The sequence below is a fragment of the Rutilus rutilus genome (genome assembly GCF_951802725.1).
Source record: "Rutilus rutilus genome assembly, chromosome: 10".
Taxonomy (NCBI): Eukaryota; Metazoa; Chordata; class Actinopteri; order Cypriniformes; family Leuciscidae; genus Rutilus; species Rutilus rutilus.
The window spans coordinates 42,829,630-42,849,486 of record NC_140215.1 but is presented as its reverse complement, the minus strand read 5'-3'; the positions used below and the strand labels follow the sequence as shown (position 1 = coordinate 42,849,486).

Genomic DNA, 19,857 nt, shown 5'->3' with positions numbered 1-19,857 from the left:
AAGCCCTTTTGGCTGTCAAAATATTATGAATTATTAAACAAACTATTAAAATGATCCTGACCAGTCCTCAAAAATTACACAAAAAGTTTCAATCAATGCGTCACATTTAAATCTGCAGTGAAATACGAGACTGTCAAACCTAGCCTAGCACAGGATCTACCAATGCATACGAGTGTTAGGCCTGGCGTCGGACGCTCCGCATTGTTTGACTGCCGAGGGGTGTGGAGGAACTCGACAGGGTTCGCCTAAGCGGGGAACTCTACTGGAGCAAAGAGCACACATATCTGCTCCATGTGGAGGGGAGTGGCGCAGCAAGCCAACACTAGAACGGGTACTTCTGTGTTACTGGATGACCAGGGTGGACATCACTTGGCCTGCGGCTTTAAAACACTATGCACAGCTTGCCATATTGGTGCCAAAATGCTTCCATACTGCAAAGAGCAGAGATCCAGGAAGGCACGGGGGCGGGGCAAGGCAATTACGCACCACACTGCGCCCCCAGCGTAACCCGGGAAAGCATGGCTGTCAAGTCTGAATCTGATTCAGCATGGGCACACACACTATTAAAGTGGGAGTTCAGGATCATCTGGATTTTTCCAGAGCGTAACAGCCCTCTTTCTGATGCAGCGATCGACATCTAATCCTCCCCTGGAGCCCCGAATGAAATGCTAGGTCCATCATGAGAATGACCAGCAATCCCATCTAGAAGCTGCCAGGCATGCGAAACAGTGAATGTGGCCGTCAACAAGGATCTTTTGAAAAGTGGATCTATGTGACGCAGGAACCCTTACTAAGCGAAAACAAACAATAGTTTTTAATCCATTCATGCATCTCTCACTTACTGTATGCAATCTCACTGTTTGAAGCACCTGTCAGATGAAATCAACACATGAATAATTAAGCGAGGCTTCTTCTCATAGGATAAAGACATGCAGTCTCATGAATAATTATGGGACACTCATGAGTCATCGCCATACTATAGTACAAGAAAACTTCACATCCTGTGACGTTGACACAAAGACGAATTTAAACCCGGAAGTTGGAAATATCGCAAAAAGGTTTAAAGTTAACTAGTTCCCTTTCGTAAGTGTCATTGATGACACTTTGGGGAACGTCTCTGTGTGAACCGGTGCCTGAAACGCTTATCCAATCACGGCGATCCTATTTACCGACGACAGCCTATGACGTCACTACTATTACGAAGTATACAGTGCTATGCATAAGTTTAGACACCCATGCTAAAGTTGACTAAAAAGAGGAATAAAAAATCATCTTTTGGAAATTGAACTTAATGCTTTTATTAAAAAAATGTGGAAAAATCCAACCTTTAAGGACACCAATTTTCTTTGTGAATGAATAATGTATCGTAAATTAATAAATGTTCTTCCTTAAAATACAGGGTGCATAAGTCTGGACACCCCTATGCTAAATTCCCATAGAGGCAGGCAGATTTTTATTTTTAAAGGCCAGTTACTTCATGGATCCAGGATCCAGGATACTATGCATCCTGATAAAGTTTCCTTGGCCTTTGGAATTAACATAGCCCCACATCATCACATAGCCTTCACCATAACTAGAGATTGGCATGGTTTTATTTCAGTTAGCCTAATAGCTGGTTTGATTTGCATTGAGAGATGATCTTATGGAAAGTACTCCATTGGCGTAATTGTTTTCTAAACCTGTAAAATAGCACCAGGGAACGTTTGCGCCGGAACACGCCTCCTCTTTTGGCTAAACCGCCCCGGGGAGCGCAAGTGTATTTCTTAGTTAACCGACGTGCGTCTGTGGAGGGAAAAGTCCACTGTGCACGGGTGCAAAATAGGAATGAAACATGGTGTACAATGAAACGTAGGAATGAAACGTCGGTGTACAAAGTCAATTGCGCTGGGTGCAAGATAGGGCCCTGAGTGTTAAAGTACAAATTAACAGCTGGCCACTCTTGTGGGTTACAATTAAAAACCGTAGAAGGGTAAAAATACATTGATGCAAGCAACACAGCTACAACTAATAAAATTGATAATGTGTTCGATTTATAGTCAGCGAATAATCAAGCATTGACAATAATCAGTCATATTGGCGACACCGAGGGCCCCAAATACAGTTCAGGGCCCATAAAGGCTTGGGCCGGCTGTGGTGAGGAGACGATTAGGCAAATGGATTTCTGTGTCCTTGCTTCGTGATCTTTTCTTCAGATCAGTGAGTTTATTGTTTTATTGCATGGTGTCTTTTTTTTGTGAGAGCTGTTGTGTTCATTCTTATCAGGAATTTCTGTCTTGCTTTGATGGGGACAGTTAATATTTAACAATATGAGAACTGAACTGAGCTGACGATGATACACTGTTTTCTGTAGAACTGCTTTATAGATGAAATGATTAATGATCTTTACAACGGTACTGAATCAACACTGAACTGACTTAAGCTGAACAATGACACTATTATCTTTAAGAGCGGCTGTACAGCAGAAATGAACTGCATCATTTAAGCATTTTCCTGTTATCACTGTAAAGCTGTTTTATAAAGCGTTATATTAACCCTCTGGGGTCTTTCATTGAACACTCACACTCAGGACATTCGGGTCAAAAATGACCCGGAGGGCAAAATTAATATATATAAAAAAAAATCATCATACATTTTTTTTTTATTGTTTTTAATAATATTTTTTCTTTTCTTTTTTGGTGTTTTGAGAGAATTTTATGATTTATAATTAATATTTATGCAATAATTATAACCCATTTTTCCCCATTGAATATAATGGAAAATTTATATATATATATTTTTATTAATTTTTTTCATATTTCATTTTAGAGTCAAGCCTAGGCCTCATGAAAACAATTTTTGAAACGAGATGGGTGCCATCTGGTGGACACATTGAGCATTTTTATCACGCAATAGCACATTTTTACCACTAGTGGATTTACAGCTCTCTGTAGAAAGGCTTGCGAATTCTAGTGATTTTTGCCTGAACAGATTTAGTCTGTTTTGCACTCTTGATGTTTTAGAGATTCACCCCTTCACTGTTGAGTCCTTTTTTTCTGCATCCTGGCTTATTTGTAGATTGTATGCACAAAAAAACCTCTGTGTTTTCATATTTTTGACAATTTCCCATTCATTTCCTATGGGGTCATTTTTGACCAAAGAGCAGAAGTGTGACTACCACTTAGCATGCTTGGATCATGACCTCAATATTTTTTGTGTGTTCACATACCTAATACCATAAAAGTCACCTAGTTTCGTAACATTCCGATGAAGCTGTGATTTTTAAATATTCAAAACAGATTTTTGTTATCTGAATTTATTAGTGTATATGTGTATAAAAGTGTGTTTGTGTGTGTGTGTGTGTCTGGATGTGTCTGTTTTGCACTCTTGATGTTTTAGAGATTCACCCCTTCACTGTTGAGTCCTTTTTTTCTGCATCCTGGTTTATTTGTAGATTGTATGCACAAAAAAAACTCTGTGTTTTCATATTTTTGACAATTTCCCATTCATTTCCTATGGGGTCATTTTTGACCAAAGAGCAGAAGTGTGACTACCACTTAGCATGCTTGGATCATGACCTCAATATTTTTTGTGTGTTCACATACCTAATACCATAAAAGTCACCTAGTTTCGTAACATTCCGATGAAGCTGTGATTTTTAAAAATTCAAAACAGATGTTTGTAATCTGAATTTATTAGTGTGTATGTGTATAAAAGTGTGTTTGTGTGTGTGTGTGGATGTGTCTGTTTTGCACTCTTGATGTTTTATAGATTCACCCCTTCACTGTTGTGTACTTTTTTTCTGGATCGTGGCTGATTTGTAGATTGTATGCACAAAAAAACCTCTGTGTTTTCATATTTTTGCCAATTTCCCATTCATTTCCTATGGGGGTCATTTTTGACCCGAATGTCCTGAGTGTGACTATTTTTTTTACAGCCACTTAGACTATTCAAATCCTGTCCCCAATTTTTTTGGGTGTTCATATACCAAGTACCAACAAAGTCACCAAGTTTCGGACCATTCTGATGAAGCTACGATTTTTTATATTTTTTTATTTAAACGCTTCGGGTCATTTTTGACCCGAACGACCCCAGAGGGTTAATAGTGACTTGACTTCGCTATATGACTGAAACACTGTCTCATTTTGGTTTAGGATATTCATTTCAACGTTGGGTTAAAATCTTATATTTTAAATTGATAGCTAAAGTTAGAACTAACAATACAATGTAAAAGCATTTTATTATATACAGAGACGCGTGACAAGAATGCCCTTTGTCATCAGTGCTCTTTAACTTAGTACTAGAGCCTTTAGCAAATGCAGTCAGAAGTAACTCTATCATGAAGAGCATGAGATTGTGTAGATCGTGACCATCGGATTGTACGCAGGCGATACAACTCTTTTTCTCATAAAGCTTGAGAGATGTTTCAACGTTGCTCAAATCGATTAATAGTTTTGTATAGTTAATTAATAATAAAGTTCACCTTTTCTTTATAAATGCAATCAGTGGCTTCAAATATTTGGGCATAGCTATTACTCCTACAATTAACAGGTTAACTCCTGTCAATTACAATCTAGTAATAACAAGAGTCTCTGAATCTGTAGAGCGATGATCCTCCCGTATAAACATTATAAAGATGAACATTCTTTTCCACTTTCCCATCCTCTAGGCTTTTTCTCTAGTATGAACTGGATTTAGTAGTATTCTAAGCATTTAGTCGTGGTCAGTTAACTATTTTTGTGAGTGTGCAGTTATCTCCTAAACAGAGAAAGGAAACAAACACACACAGTGATACACAACAAAGAAATATTAAACTGAGTCTTTAAATCTCCTTTATAAACGCTTTACCAGGCATAACTAGTCCTCACTTTAGATGAGCTCACAATAATAGTTAACTGACCACGACTAAATGCTTTATAACTGCCTGAATCTACTACATTTACTTACACTTTCTAAGTGATCTTATGAATCACTGACAACTCCTAAATAACTGGTTTGGAAATAATGCAATACTTCATTTAGAAATGATAAATTGATCATTAATAAAGTATGAAAATACAATTATTAAACATATTATAGACATGCTTTTAAATCAAGAACAAAGCATTTATAGCGGTATTAATGTCTATTAATGCTTTATAAATGATGAATTAACTGTTTACTAATGATTAACTAATGAGTAATAGCGTGCAGTTATTATAAAGTGTTACCCAAATACCTTTTCACATCAATGCACCGACTGTTAATAATTACCGAGCTGTTTCTGACAGATCTGACTGTGTGTGTGTTTGTCCAGCCCTCTGAAGAGCTTTATATAAGACAGAAATCTGTCAGACAAACATCTCTCAGACTCGATCCAGGAGAAGCTGCTCTTCTGACTCCGGCTACAGTCCAACAGGTTAGTGTGTTTCTAATACTGAGCACTTGTGGACTTATAATTCATTTGAACGATGAGCGTATCACATAAGCGACACAATTTCTAGTGAAGCCCCGTATCGAGGTGTGTATTGGTTTGCTAGAGTCACGTGATCGATGACAAACGAAGCCTCACTTTCTGTCCAGTCACGTGCGTGTTTCGCTTTGGGTGTCAGAAGGCTCGAACTTCAGATCGTATTTAACGAGTCATTGTTGCCTCAGTCTGGTTGATATTTACAATTATTGATATTGACATTTAATAACAGATGATCCTATCAGACAATGTCCTTATTCATTGTGTGTGTGTGTGTGTAGAGAGAGAGAGAGAGAGAGAGAGAGAGAGTAGGCACATTAAATCTTGTTGAATCATATAAGCTTATAAGCTATTATATTTTATTGTCACACTTGGGAAAATGAATTTATTTAATGAACAAATCGAACACAAACATGTAAGGCTTTTATTTTTACACATCATTGAAACTATGGAGTGTGTTGTGGTTGCTTCATCTGCCAGAGCTTCTAACACAGGCTTCTGGCTGCTTTATTTTAAATAAGCACCAGATGGCGCTGTTCTCGACACTCTCGAAGCTTTGAATCTTTTCCCGGAACAGTCAGGGGAAAGCCTCAGTGATTTATGAGGCTTCATTTCCCCATCCCTACAGTGAAGCGCCCAGTGCCGCGAACACAAGACTGTGTGAAGATGAACCCCTGTTGCTAGTGATGTTACATATGACACTGAAGCTTCGATGCGCGTATCACAGAAGCGAAACAATTTCTAGTGAAGCCCCGTATCAGGGTGTGTATTGGTTTACTAGAGTCACGTGATCGATGACAAACGAAGCCTCACTTTCTGTCCAATCACGTGCGCGTTTCGCTTTGGGTGTCAGAAGGCTCGAACTCCAGATTGTATCTAACGAGTCATTAGCTGTGTCCCAAAGTGAAGGCTGCGTCCTTCGAAGGCCGTATTTGAAGGCCGGATGGCCGTATTTGAAGGCCGATTGCGTCACCGCGGCGCGACGAAGGACGTCCCAATTCAAAGGCTGCATCCTTGGAAGGTCGCATTTGAAGGCCGATTGCGTCACCGCGGCTCGATGAAGGCTGTCCCAATTCAATTCTCCATCCTTCGAAGGCCATATTCGAAGGCCGGTTGCGTCATCGCGCCGCGACGAAGGCTTCCCTGATTCAAAAGCGACGCCAAATGCACCCTTCGTTTCCCGTGAAAAGAAGGATACATTAATGGACACTTAGCGGCCTATTCTACCCCATAAGTCATTGCGCGCCGTTGACGACAGCATTTATTTATTTATTTTTAAAGGCGGCCGAGATTAGAGATCGGTGGTGGACAGCAAATTCACATTTAAATGTAAGTATTATGTTTTCATTTACTCAAATAGCTAGCGAAACCAGAGTTAAATTTTCTTATAAACTTCTTCTTAACTCCTTCGTCACCATTGCGTGGCTACATTTATCAGGTAGTTTTAGGCAAAACTTGTGGTAATAACGTTATTAGTTTAACGACCTATTTGTAATATTTGCACTTGTATATCATAAGAAATATCACTCACCCAATAAAGCCCAAAACAATAAGAAAAGCAGTAGATACGGCAATAAGGTTTCACTTTGTGTTTTTGTAGTGCTGTCATGCAATGTGGTTTTAACCAAATTTTAGTATACAGAAATATGATTTCTTAAGTATTTTGTATGCATGTCTTGATGTGTCTCATTTTGCAGTGTTAACAATGCACTTAAGATTGCTCCTCTGTGTTAAGTACCCTTTTCTGCTTTTTTAGAACAATTCAGGAAAAAATGGGTCTATATATATATATATATATATATATATATAAAGAAAAGTAATACACACATCTTTGCTGAAATGTATTGTCCTGTTGTTGTTATTAACAAGTCACGGTTCATTTGCTCTGCCTTTAGGATTGCAAGTGTCCTGGGACAGGAGAGGGTGTGAGTGGGAAACCCACTGCTGCAACTTGGCCCTGGTTTGTCCTCATGGATGAGATGTTGGGACAGAGGACACCAACCCCCCTGTCCTCATCGCCTCAATCCCTGAGGACACACTAGGGCCGAGTTCAGTAGTGGGTGCCCACGGTGAGGAGGAGCCAGGGGCAGCAGCACCAGCACGAAGGCGGCGAGACAGGACGAGTTTTTGGACTTGATCAGAGAAGAAATGCAACTAGAGAGGGAGGTAGAGGCAAGGAGTGCACAGGAAAGAAGGGAGAGGATGGATAGGCTGTTTTCTCTTCTTGAGAGAATGATTGAAAAAAATATATATTTTCTACATATTCTTGTTTAACTTTTTTCACTTTTATTTTTTAAAAGAAAAATTATGTACATTTATTTTTATGCAACTTTAATTGTGTAAATAAAAGAGAATGAATTGTTCTGGACATTGTTTATTTTTGTAATGACAGTAATACTTTCTGCATGAAACAAATTCTATACCTTTTTATTTTTTCAAATAAAATTGGTAAATGAAAATCATTTGTTCTTTAGGCTACATTAAAGTACTTTTTCCAACTATTTACAAAATACGTTAAACATATCAAAATCAACATAAACATTTAATTTTACAATACATAAAATAAGAAAAAAATGATGTAGACTCTATTGAGCTGAGCAGGGAGACGCTGGAGCTGCTGGACCGGGATGGGCTGCCCCTGGTAATGCCTCCTGCTGGTGGGACATCATCTGGGATGGTCTCGTGTTAAAGTGCATATTTCCACTATCCACTAAGTTGTCTACCAACAGGTTTGCAGGGCTGATTCAATCGACGGCTTTCTGAAAAAAGTACTTTTAATAACTACTGCATTTATATTAGGCTACTACTGCATTACTGTGTAGGCTATGTTGCATTTTACTTCTGTATATTTTCAATATACAGTAATATCTGGTTGTTACATTATATACTTTTGTGTAGTGTAATGTAATCATATTGTGACGTGAGGGAAAAAAGTACTTCAGGTTACTTCACATTTGTAAGTGAATACTTAACGAAATATGCAGTTCCGAAAATTTAAGTAACAAAATGTAGGCTTATTGTCACAATATTAACAAATTGTTGCTAACTACAGCAGCGTCCCATATCAAAGGGCGCATCTGACGCGCTCGGACCGGTCTAGCCTACGAAGGATTGTTCTTGTCGCCTGGCAACCGTGACAGCTGCAGATGACGAGCGCGAGAAATACTGGACTTTTTATATTAAATTGGGTTTTACCGAAAATACATGATTCGGCAGCGCCGGGGCACACCATGACCTCCAGTAAAATATTAAACATAAAAATGACAATAGCCAATTCTGGCTCCATAGCTGTTTACTCAGTTATCAAAATGAATGATCAGGATAGCAGCTGTCCTCTCGCACCGTTGCTTGGCGCCAGGAGCGGTGATCGGGAACACCTGGTTGCACAATTAGGAAATCCTAGGAAGGCTACATGGTGCGTCCTTCAGAGGACGCATAGGCTGCATCCTTGAAGTCTGCGTCCTTCGAAGGATGCAACCTTCAACTTTGGGACACAGCTTTTGTTGCCTCAGTCTGGTAGATGGGTTTGTGAGGAGAGTGCAAGCGGCAACCTCCCCGTCTCTCTCTTGAAACCAACACGGAAGTGAGTTAAACTGGCTGGCTGCAGAAGTGAGTCAAATCTGTATCTCCCCCATGTTAAAATTACCAACTTTACAGCAGAAAAAAACATGTTTACAGCCTGGATCTCTATGTGGCTTTGGTCTATACAGCTAATTTTGCCCTTCATAACAACTGTGAGGGGGGTGAATTTTTTTTATAACTCATCCGTTTAGTTGATTCATATTTAAATTTAAGGGTGTGGCCACTTGAGTGACAGGTAGGTTGTCGCTGATGTCAATGCTAGCCGTTTGTCTGCTGTTAGCCGTCACTTCACCTCAGCAAATGTTAGCTGCTGAACTTGCCTTCTCTGCAGTGTTTGTGCTTTTTTTCGGGATTATTTCATACTATTTAATACACCCATTACTTGGGTACAAAGCCCACGTCTTTGGAGTCCGTCGTTGTCGTCGAGTATCGTTCGAGAGAACAACCAGCGCTGTATTTCAGTTGTTTTCCTCTGTGAACATGCACTAATGGATATCTGGCAATTTCGTTGCTTTTTGGAGTTTTCAGATTTAAAAACGTCATTAAAGGCTCGTTCGTTCTGCTCTCACGGAACAGATGGATTATAATATGCTTATGTACCGTCAGATGAAATCCTGCAGGCGTCGGCGCTTTCTCCGTCCGTGCTATAAATGCACATGAATGAGCGCGGATTTTCTAGCGCATTTACTTGCACTTCAAAGGCAATATATCTATGGTTTAACGGTACCCATTTGAGAGGCGGCCAAAATCAGAATTTAAAATGGACTGAATAAGCTCTCTGGGTGATTCTATAATTTAGGGTACACTGCATGTCCACTGATGTTAAATATACTTATACAATCAAATTTCTTCAAACAAATAGCATTTTATGTGTAAACTTGCTTCATGAAATAACATCACACAGACAATATGTGCAATATATTCTTCATTTTGCTTAAAATGTGTCATTATGGCCCTAAATGTACAGTTTTGTCCATGTCCGATTTCAATGTGAGAAAGTTGAGGGTCCAAAAACATACATTAAAATCATTAAAACAAATCAATTCTTTTTGCAATCTTTTACAAAAGTCTTAATATTAAAGGAAAATAATAGTTTCAAATAGAAATTATTTATTTAAATATTTAAAATATATTAATTTATTCGTGTCCACAAAATGTTGGTCAACTATGTTACAAACAAAACCTCCCCCCAGCAACTCAAAAATGGTTTGTCCCAAGACCATGTGACCAGCACTATGTGATGTCATTTTCCTCTGTGGAGGCAATTTCAAACACACCATGTTAAATCTCCTCTCAGTTTTTTCAATATTTGATGTAGAAAAGCATATTGTCAACAGCTGTATTATTAACCATCCAGTATGTTATGTACATTGTCATGGCTAAAAAGTTTTATTTATTATAATGAAATTTTGTGTTGAATTCTTACATTAACCTGCTCAAAAAAAATGACATGTGGTTAGCTAGGCTAGGTCCACCATTTCTGTTATGGGGAAGAAATATGGAAATTGTCAACTAAGTTATGGTCAACTAAGTTACGGTCAACTATCTTTCAACTAAGTTACATCAGTGCTCAATGGCATATCATGATCATTAATTGTTTCTATGTTATTTATATGGACTGCATGTGTGTGTGTGTGTGTGTGTGTGTATATATATATATATATATATATATATATATATATACGTACGTACGTACGTAATTACACCACCGCACAGTCCAGACAACCATCCACCTCAGAGCAGCAGGTAGAGTTCATGAGGCGAAACAGGGGCATGTTCAAGTTCAAAACGGTGCGCAACGTTTTGCTACGGTTTCCGGGTTGAGCGTCATGTTTCCTGGAAACGGCGTGCACCGGTGTGCAACGGGGTTTGAGATACGTTTTCTCTTGTTTGGTGGGTGTGTCAGAACTGCAGTCCAATCAGCAGCAACATGTATATAAAGCACGTGGTATTAAAGTGAACTCGCACAATGGGTTCAAGGAGAGTAATGTACAAATGTGTTCGATGCAGCTCGGTATACGCAACAACTGAGGATATTAGAAGACATGTTTGTCGAAAGTTTTATTGTAAAAAATATAGGATATCAACATAATGATGTAGTTGTTTATATTTTTAGCTTCATTGCAAGTGTATGACAGGTATAGAAATAAACAATGGTAATTAAGTGCTTTTCCTAAAAATGAGAAAGAAAATATGGGGTATTAAAACAGTAACTACAAATAAAGTCAGTATGTGAGGCTAAATAGATGTGTTTTAGTCTGAATTAGGTAAGATGTGTGCTTCAGTTTCAGCAATCCCTTCACTCGACTGGGATGTTCTGGGCGGCAAGTGCAGTAACTGTAACATTGCGCATATTTTGTAGTATTAAACACATATTTATACCGACTTCATCAGGCTCAGAAAATTCATCACAAAGAACACAAAGAATGGCCTTCTCAGCTGCCATAGTTGCAACTCTTGCGTCATCAGAACAGTGTGTTCAACACATCACCGTTTCTGTTTAAAAAACGTTGTGCAACGTTTTGTCGGGGCTGAACGCAGCCCAGGTTTATCCATTTAAAGGGATAGTTCACTTTGAAATTAAGTTTTGGTATGTTTTAGCTTACCTCAAGGGCATCCAAGATGTAGGTGTCTTTGTTTCCACAGTAGTTTCAATTTTGATATTTTTAGGTCAAACCGTTCTTGTCTGTCAGTCATATAATGCAGGTCTATGGTCACTGGCTCAAAGAGCATGCACAGAGAAGTCCAAATGAAACAATTCCCCATCGTAAGTACACACTGATGGCCTAAGACACGAAACGAGCGGTTTATGTGAGAAAACGAACAGTATTTATATCGTTTTTACCTTTTGTACACAACTACGGCCAAGTGATCTGAGGGCAGACTAAGCCAGAAGAATGTGTACTTACGATGGGGAATTGTTTAATTTGGACTTCTCTGTGCATGCTCTTTGAGGTGGTGACCATAGACCTGCATTATATGACTGACAGACAAGAACGGTATGACCTAAAAATATCAAAATTGAAACTACTGCGGAAAAAAAGACACCTACATTGGATGCCCTTGAGGTAAGCTAAAACATACCAAAAAATTATTTCAAAGTGACCTATCCCTTTAATGTTCCCAGTTACCCACATGTTTTGTCTTTACATTAATATACAATATACTGGTTGTTTATTTAACAATATGTCCAGTCAACTAGGTTACTAGTGTCAACCGTGTGATTTTCATTGTCACCTAGGTTACACTTAGATTTTTTAAGTTAAAATAGCCAATATTGATGTTTCTGACATTTTTAAGCATTCTACTTATTTGCATAGGTTGGAGTTTACTATAACATCTTTTTTAATGATCAAAAATAACTTTAATGGAGATTTATGATGAAAAACATCCTTGTCCATAAGGACAGTTATAAATGCATTGCATGTTCATCTTTAAAAAAAGGTTGATTATGAAAATCATTTTAAATAACAATTGTATGTGTGGCAGAAATAGACTCAAGAGCCTTCTAAATTGCATTTAATTTCAAGTGCAAGACTGAATTGAATGTTTTTTATAACACCCTGTTTGTCCGTAACATAGTTGACAAACTCTGAAGTAAATACATCTTTTTAATAAAAAAAAAAAGTAAAAACAGTTAATGTTTAAGCTCAGCAGATAACAGATATGTAACACTGAATTAATATACTATATTGAGACACTTAATGTTCCACTGAGAAAGGACAGTGCTCTTGTGCTTTTTTGCTGACATGAAATGTACCCTAAATTAGAGAATGAGCCCTCTACGAACTTGAGCGATGCCGCGCTGACGGACCATAAGAAAGAGTGACTGACATGTATGCACATCAATCACTGTCACACACACACACTCTTGAAGTAATATTAGTGCATAATACATTTTCAACTAGCAGAATAACGTTAGTACAGAATCACAATACACAGTCTCACTTGCAGCCATGTCTTTTAACTATTAATATTTCGAAGGGCAAAAATAGGAACTTTTAATTGGCGTTACATAATCAGCTAACTCGATCACGTCGAGGCTCGAGCTAGTGATTTCGGATAGCCAGGCTCATATCTATGGCCAGGTTCCTCAGCTCCACCAAAGCCCGTCACGCCCCGCCTCTTTGCCCATTTTCTGTTATCCGGGAGTGACGCAAGGCCAAGATGGCTACGGCCGGCTCCGCACACTTTAGGCTTCAAAAATGCTCTTCAGAAACCTACGGGTGACGTCACGGACACTACGTCCATATTTTTTTACAGTCTATGGGAGAGTGCTGTACTTTGAAAGTTAATCAATATATTACATTTAAATAAGCAAAATTAATTTTTTGCTACTTAGGCTATTATTTTTTTGTAGTTGTGTCTTTTTGTTTTTGTAAAATCTTTGCACTTTTTGGTGATTTTATGTAATTTGGTGTTGGTATTTGGGTTTAGGGTGGGATTAGGGGATAGGGTGTTGGTGTTTGGTTAATGGTTTGTATTTAGAGCAATGGCAACAGCCAAAAATACTAAAAATAATTAAAATCTTTATCAACTTTCTGTCATTCCTACAGTTGATAAGCACTATCAGTGACAAGTGTCATAAGCACATTTAATAACAGATGATCCTATCAGACAATGTCCTTATTTATTGTGTGTGTGTGTGTGTGTGTGTGTGTGTGTGTGCGTGTGTGTGTGTGTGTGTGTGTGTGTGTGTGTGTGTGTAGAGAGAGAGAGAGAGAGAGAGAGAGAGAGAGAGAGAGAGAGAGAGAGAGAGAGAGAAGGTCTACATTAAATCTTATTGAATCATATAAGCTCATTTTATATTTTAATTGTCACACTTTAATGGGTAAAATAATTTATTTAATGAACAAATCAAACACAAACATGAAAGGTTTTTATTTGTGAAGAGATGAGTGCTGATGAGTCCGGGCAGTGCGTTATGGGAAATGTAGTGTTTGAAGGAGTGATCACAGTCTAGTGTGGAGTGGCCTCTGGTGGCTCTCGAAGGCACTCCAGCTGGTGACCGTTACAACACCATTGTATGTGAACTAAACTGAGCTGGACGATGACATCACTGTTTTCGATAAATCAAATCTTTGAACAAAAGCAACTCAAAAGAGTGATTCATTTGTGAATGGAGCATTGCTCATAAAGACACAGTGTGCTTGGAATGAACTACGCATTTCTTAAAGGTACAACATGTAATAAGAATAAGAATTTGTATCAAAATATCTAAAAACCACTTGCAGTGTTATATATTTCTTTCAATTGTGTACTTACATTATCCTTAATGTTTCCAAGAATTTGTAAATTCAAAAAAATTCACAATTTTAAATAGTGCCCTTCCCTTGTCACTTGTCCCGTCAATGACGAAATATCCGCGTTATCCCTGGTTTCCACTTGTACTGCCATAGTAACCATGGCGACAGACGTGGACAACTGCGTTACATCTAGCGGCGCGCTCACGCTTTTGTTGTTTCGTTCAGACATTATGGACCATGGCCAAGGCAAGGCAAGTTTATTTATTTAGCACATTTCATACACTATGGCAATTCAAAGCTTTACAGAAAGGAATTAAATAATCACAAAATAAAAGCAAGGGAAATTAAAACAGTTATAACATAAATTAAAAGAGATATATGATACAGTTATAAAATGAATTAAAAAAAGTAAAAAGATAATACATAGATAAACTTCTCATCTGGAAAAACACCAGTGTATCATATTTTTCACAACTCCCAGTTTTACTCTGAGATTTTCCCATGGTGATTACACTGTGTCTGTGGTGTTCTTTCAGCGCGCCTAAGAAATCTATTGGACGTCTTCAATGGACCCGATTTTTTTCCTTAAATCGTACAGGAGTTCTAGGACTGACTCACGGGGTAACCTCGGGTTCATTGCCTCATCAGTCCGCACCCCAAAAACCCATTTGTTCGGAAGCTCTAGGAATGGAGTCGATCCAGTCCGCACCCCACAGAACCTCGAGTTTAATCACGTCAATCTCACTACTCCACCACAGACCCAGGTCATCAGCATGGTTTCATCTCTCTTACTCAATGCTCAGTGCCATTTGAGTTCAGTTTAGAATAAAAAGGATGCAACATAAAATACAGTGTAATCAGTCGGACGAACATTGGCACAGTGCTCATTCATTAAATGCATAGCTAAACAGAAGTGTTTTGAGTCTGGATTTGAATGTGACTACTGTAGGAGCACATCTGTGGCCAGTTGCACAAACTGTTAAGACTAGTCTTACAAGTTAGTCATCTAATTTTATTCTTTAAAACTGTTAATAACTTTTTAAAGTCAGTAACATAAAAACGTAGATTGGTCGAATTTGACACCGAACAGTAAGACTGATTACCCCAAACTAACTTCTAGTTGATCATACTAGTTCTTAAGACACAGTCTTAACATAATGGCTATGTTTATGCAACTGGCCCCTGATCTCCTCTGGAAGCTGGTTCCAGCATAATAGCTAAAGCAGACTCGCCATACTTAAAGTGAACCCTTGGTATTTCTAGCTGATATGATCCTAGTGATCTGAGTGATCTGTTGGGTTTATATTCAGTGAGCATATCTGCAATATATTGAGGTCCTAGGCCATTGAATGATTTATATACCAGTAATAATACTTTAAAATCAATCCTAAATCTAACTGGGAGCCAGTGTAAAGACCTGAGGACTGGTGTGATGTGTTCATATGTTCTGGTTCTGCTCAGCGTTCTGTATGAGCTGCAACTGTCTTATGGTCTTTTTGGGAAGGCCAGTGAGGAGTCCATTACAGTAATCCACCCTGCTGGTGATGAAAGCATGAACAAGTTTCTCTAAGTCTTGTCTGGAAACAAAGCATCTAATTCTTGCAATATTTTTCAGATGATAGTATGCTGATTTAGTTATTGCTTTGACATGACTACTGAAACTAAGGTCTGACTCTAGTGTCACACCAAGATTCCTGACTTGATGTTTAGTTGTTTGACCCCTGGAGTGAAGGTATGCGTTCACCTTGAGAACTTCATCTTTGTTTCCAAACGCAATGACTTCAGTTTTGTCTTTGTTTAACTGAAGAAAGTTTTGACACATCCAACTGTTGACTTCATCAATGCATTGGCACAGGGAGTCAATGGGGCTGTAATCGTTAGGCGATAGGGCTAAGTAGAGCTGTGTGTCGTCTGCATCTGCAAAAGGAGAAATAAAATGAGGATCAATTTTGGCATTGCATTTTCGAGATGCTGAGAGCTCTGCGACAAACTTTGACTTGACCGAGACTCCGCTCTTGCATGTACTTTATTAGACAGGTGAGCAAATATACATAAAACGAATCAATGTTATATAACTATAACATGATGAATATGATCAGTACGATATTCTAATGTTGATATAACTTACTGCTAGTCTCATACAGACAACAAACTAACACATAGAATAACATTATAACTTTCAACACACTGAAATGCAGTTTAGTATGATAGTGTAACATTAGACCAAGTCAAACAGCGCTGCGTTTCCTCACAAGGCAAGGCAAGGCAAGGCAAGTTTATTTATATAGCACATTTCATACACAATGGCAATTCAAAGTGATTTACATAGAAGAAATTAAAATAATAAAAAGAAATAAGAATAATTAAAACAGTTTAGAAAAATAAAATACAGTACAGTACAAACAGTCGGACGAACAGCGGCACAGTGCTCATTCATTTGGGCACAAGTTTAATTCGTCTAATAAACTGACCTGTGTGAGTATTAATTCAGCACTTGCTTGTAGTTCGGTAGAATTAAATGTCCTTATTCCTTTATATCCCCGGGACTCTCGTGTGGCGCTGATATCTGTCTCCCATTTAGCAATCGCGCCCTGCTTCATACCACAGTCATGTTAAAAAACATCAATGTATTCACTCATCCATAAATATTATTAGATCCATCAGCATGACAGCAAGTTCAATGATACCGCTTATCACTACGTCATCAATCTACACCTTTGTTATTGTAAAGGGTCAGCGACCCCTAGTGGCAAGAAAAAAAAAAAAAAAATTATATATATATATATATAGTAGTTTTAACATGTATTGAATTAAAATAAAGTAACAAGAGGAACGCCGCCCAGAGTAACGAAGGAAAAGTACAGTTTTTTTCATTAGAAATGTACTTGAGTCAAAGGGTTAGTTCACCCAAAAAAGAAAATTCCGTCATTAATTACTCTCCCTCAAGTCGTTCCAAACCCGTAAGACCTTTGTTCATCTTCGGAACACAAATTGAGATATTTTTTTATGAAATCTGCTGTAAACCCCTCCATAGACAGCAATTTAACTACCACAACTTTATTCAACAGTTTCTTCTGTTCTGACGTAGAACTCAGAAGTACTGCACTGTTTACACTATATTTCCATCACTGCTAAAAAAATTCTGTCAATGACATAACATTTTCAGTTAACACGACCTCTGGTTTGGACACACATTAATAACACTTTATTTATTAGAGGTACATTTTGAAATAAACATTTTTTTCTGAATTTTCATTGAAAGCTCAGGATTAGATCATCAGTTAGCTTTCATTTTTCCTCTCTCATATTGTCATGATTTGGTTATGTTTCATGTTCCTGTTTCATGTCTGTCATGTGATCCTGCCATGTGTTCCCTTGTCTCATGTGTCATGTTGTCATTGGTTCATTGTTTCATTGTTCACAGGTGTCCCTTGTCTTGTCATTAGTCTTGTGTGTATTTAAATCCTCATGTTTGCCATGTGTCTTTGTCAAATTTTGTTTGTGTAACCATTGATGGTAAGCTCCACGTCCACGTTTATGTTTTGTTCTAAGTTCATGCCACACCATGCTTTTGTTTTATGTTTGTTCACGTTTATCTAAATAATTTGCACTTGGGTTCTCTTAAGACTTGCCTTCAGTGGAATTGTTAAACATATATATAAAGCTGTTTTGGTAATCAGTGAGCGCTATCTATAAAAGGACTAAAATAACCGCATTCATTTGGTGTGGAGATTGAATGTTTGGTTTATTCTGTGTTGCAGGTTCAGGCACGATGAAAGGCATTATTCCCAAGAGCAAAGCAAAAGGCACTGACTTCTTTGGAGTGAAAGACTACTATTATATAATCCGCTCTGATCTCGGCTGCTATATGCAGTCAAGCAATTTCAATAAAGGTTATGGCACCACTATTTTCGGTCTGCACCCTTCCTGCCAAAATGGAGACAATTACCTTGGTAGTGGAGATGGCTACTTTTACATCATCAAGGGCAATTCCTACCGCAGAGTCACCAACCTGACGACAGACAGCGGTGCTGAAGTTTACAGCCTTCATCCCAATTGCCGGGGTGGAGACCACTACCTCTCAGCCTTTGGCAAGTTTTACATCATCTTCCAAGAAAAGGGCACTTATCGAAGAACAACAAACCTGAATTACGACTCAGATGGTGTAGAATACAAGCTCCATCCCGACTGCAGAAACGGCCTCTATTACTGGGGCCTGCCAGACCACTACTACTTCCTCAAGCCAGTCTCAGAGTCGGGAGTCGAGTACTACAAAGGTACCAACTTCAACAAAGATCAGCGCACTGCTGTCTATTCTGTTCATCCCGATGTTGTTAACTTCCTTCCTGGTGGGCTGTCCGTAACTAAAGGCCCATCCTTTGGCATTTGGGAGAATATTGAAACTATAACTAATGACAGCAATACACCAGTGACACGGCAAAAGAAAATCAATAAAAAGGTTGGATACAATAAGGAGAAGATGTCGTCTCAGATCACACGCAACTGGAAGATAGACGCGTCAGTCTCGAATGAATCTGGAGCTCTTGCTGCATTAATTGCGAAATTGCAGTTCTCCTTTTCTGCAGAATATGGAGGTTCACACGTCAGCACTGAAAACGAAAGCTGGAACGAAGCGACTGAAGAGGAGGAACAACTCACATTTCAGCTGAAGCCAAACGAGTCTTTATATCTGTGGCAGTACAGACTGGGTCTCGGTCAAGAACCAGTGTTGTTCTGCCATGATTTAAAGATTGAAGATGATCCAAACCCTCCAACTGAAGTCCCACTGCCACCCGCACAATCAGTTTATGATTAAAAGAAACAGACAGAATCCTACTTTAAATCTCATGAAATTCCTTAAAATCGTACACATGTAACCTAACCTTAAATCTTGTAATAGTGTGGATAAATCAGGCTTTGGGAAAGTTTTGCAAGAAAAAATGTGTGCTCAGTCTGTATTAGCGTAGAAGTAGTCATATTTGGCATAAACATGTAATTAAAAGCTTGTTGTTTTTCCACATATTTTACTTTATAGCATATACATTTTGATTTTGCTTTTAATAAAGCTGGATACTGCTTTTAAAGTCTTAGTGTTTTCATTGCCATTCTGTTTCTTTAACAAAAATACATTGTTGTGGTGTATGTGTAACGCTAGGTGAACTTAAGAAACAAAGGGAGAGCTGGATCCAAATGCAAAGTAGTTTAATCAGAAAAAACATAAACAAAACCATAACAAGAACCACTAATGTTGCTGTTTGAGCATAAACAAAATCTATAGAGGGCTACAACACTCAAAGTTCAAAGCAAATGGAGAGATTTTCTTTCACAGTAATTGCTTTTTAAGGACTGATAGGGACTACACGAGCTTCCTCTCGGGTTAGTGACATCAACACAACAAAGGAATACGCAATAAAGGGGGTGAGTCCATGAGAAGAGGAAGAGTTGTTGTAGTCAAGCACATTTGGGAGTCTGCTCAATCTGTCGCATCCGTCTTTTCACATTTATTGCAATACAGTATGTAACACAAATGCAATAGCATGTCACTCTCTAGGCATATTACAACAGTTCCCACTTGAGAGATTTATAGGTTATCATGACAGAATA

The 19,857-nt window shown here is 38.4% G+C and overlaps 1 protein-coding gene across 3 annotated transcripts; it reads left to right on the top strand.

Annotated features, from left to right (window-relative positions):
* Positions 1 to 5,262: 5,262 nt before the first annotated feature.
* On the top strand, positions 5,263 to 19,331 carry LOC311299000 (uncharacterized protein). 3 transcript variants are annotated; one of them, XM_084422380.1, is made up of 2 exons: positions 5,263 to 5,374; positions 18,015 to 19,331. In XM_084422380.1, exon 2 carries the CDS (start codon positions 18,026 to 18,028, stop codon positions 19,067 to 19,069), a length of 1,044 nt encoding a protein of 347 aa, XP_084278506.1. In that variant the 5' UTR covers positions 5,263 to 5,374; positions 18,015 to 18,025; the 3' UTR covers positions 19,070 to 19,331. The 3 variants fall into 3 exon arrangements, with proteins under 3 accessions (XP_084278506.1, XP_084278508.1, XP_084278507.1); XM_084422382.1 differs by lacking the exon at positions 5,263 to 5,374 and adding an exon at positions 8,929 to 9,008; XM_084422381.1 differs by lacking the exon at positions 5,263 to 5,374 and adding an exon at positions 8,939 to 9,034.
* Positions 19,332 to 19,857: the final 526 nt, after the last annotated feature.

What these genes read in the sequence shown, in the direction of transcription:
- LOC311299000 (XM_084422380.1), top strand. Translation starts at nt 18,026, where the DNA reads ATGAAAGGCATTATTCCCAAGAGCAAAGCAAAAGGCACTGACTTCTTT.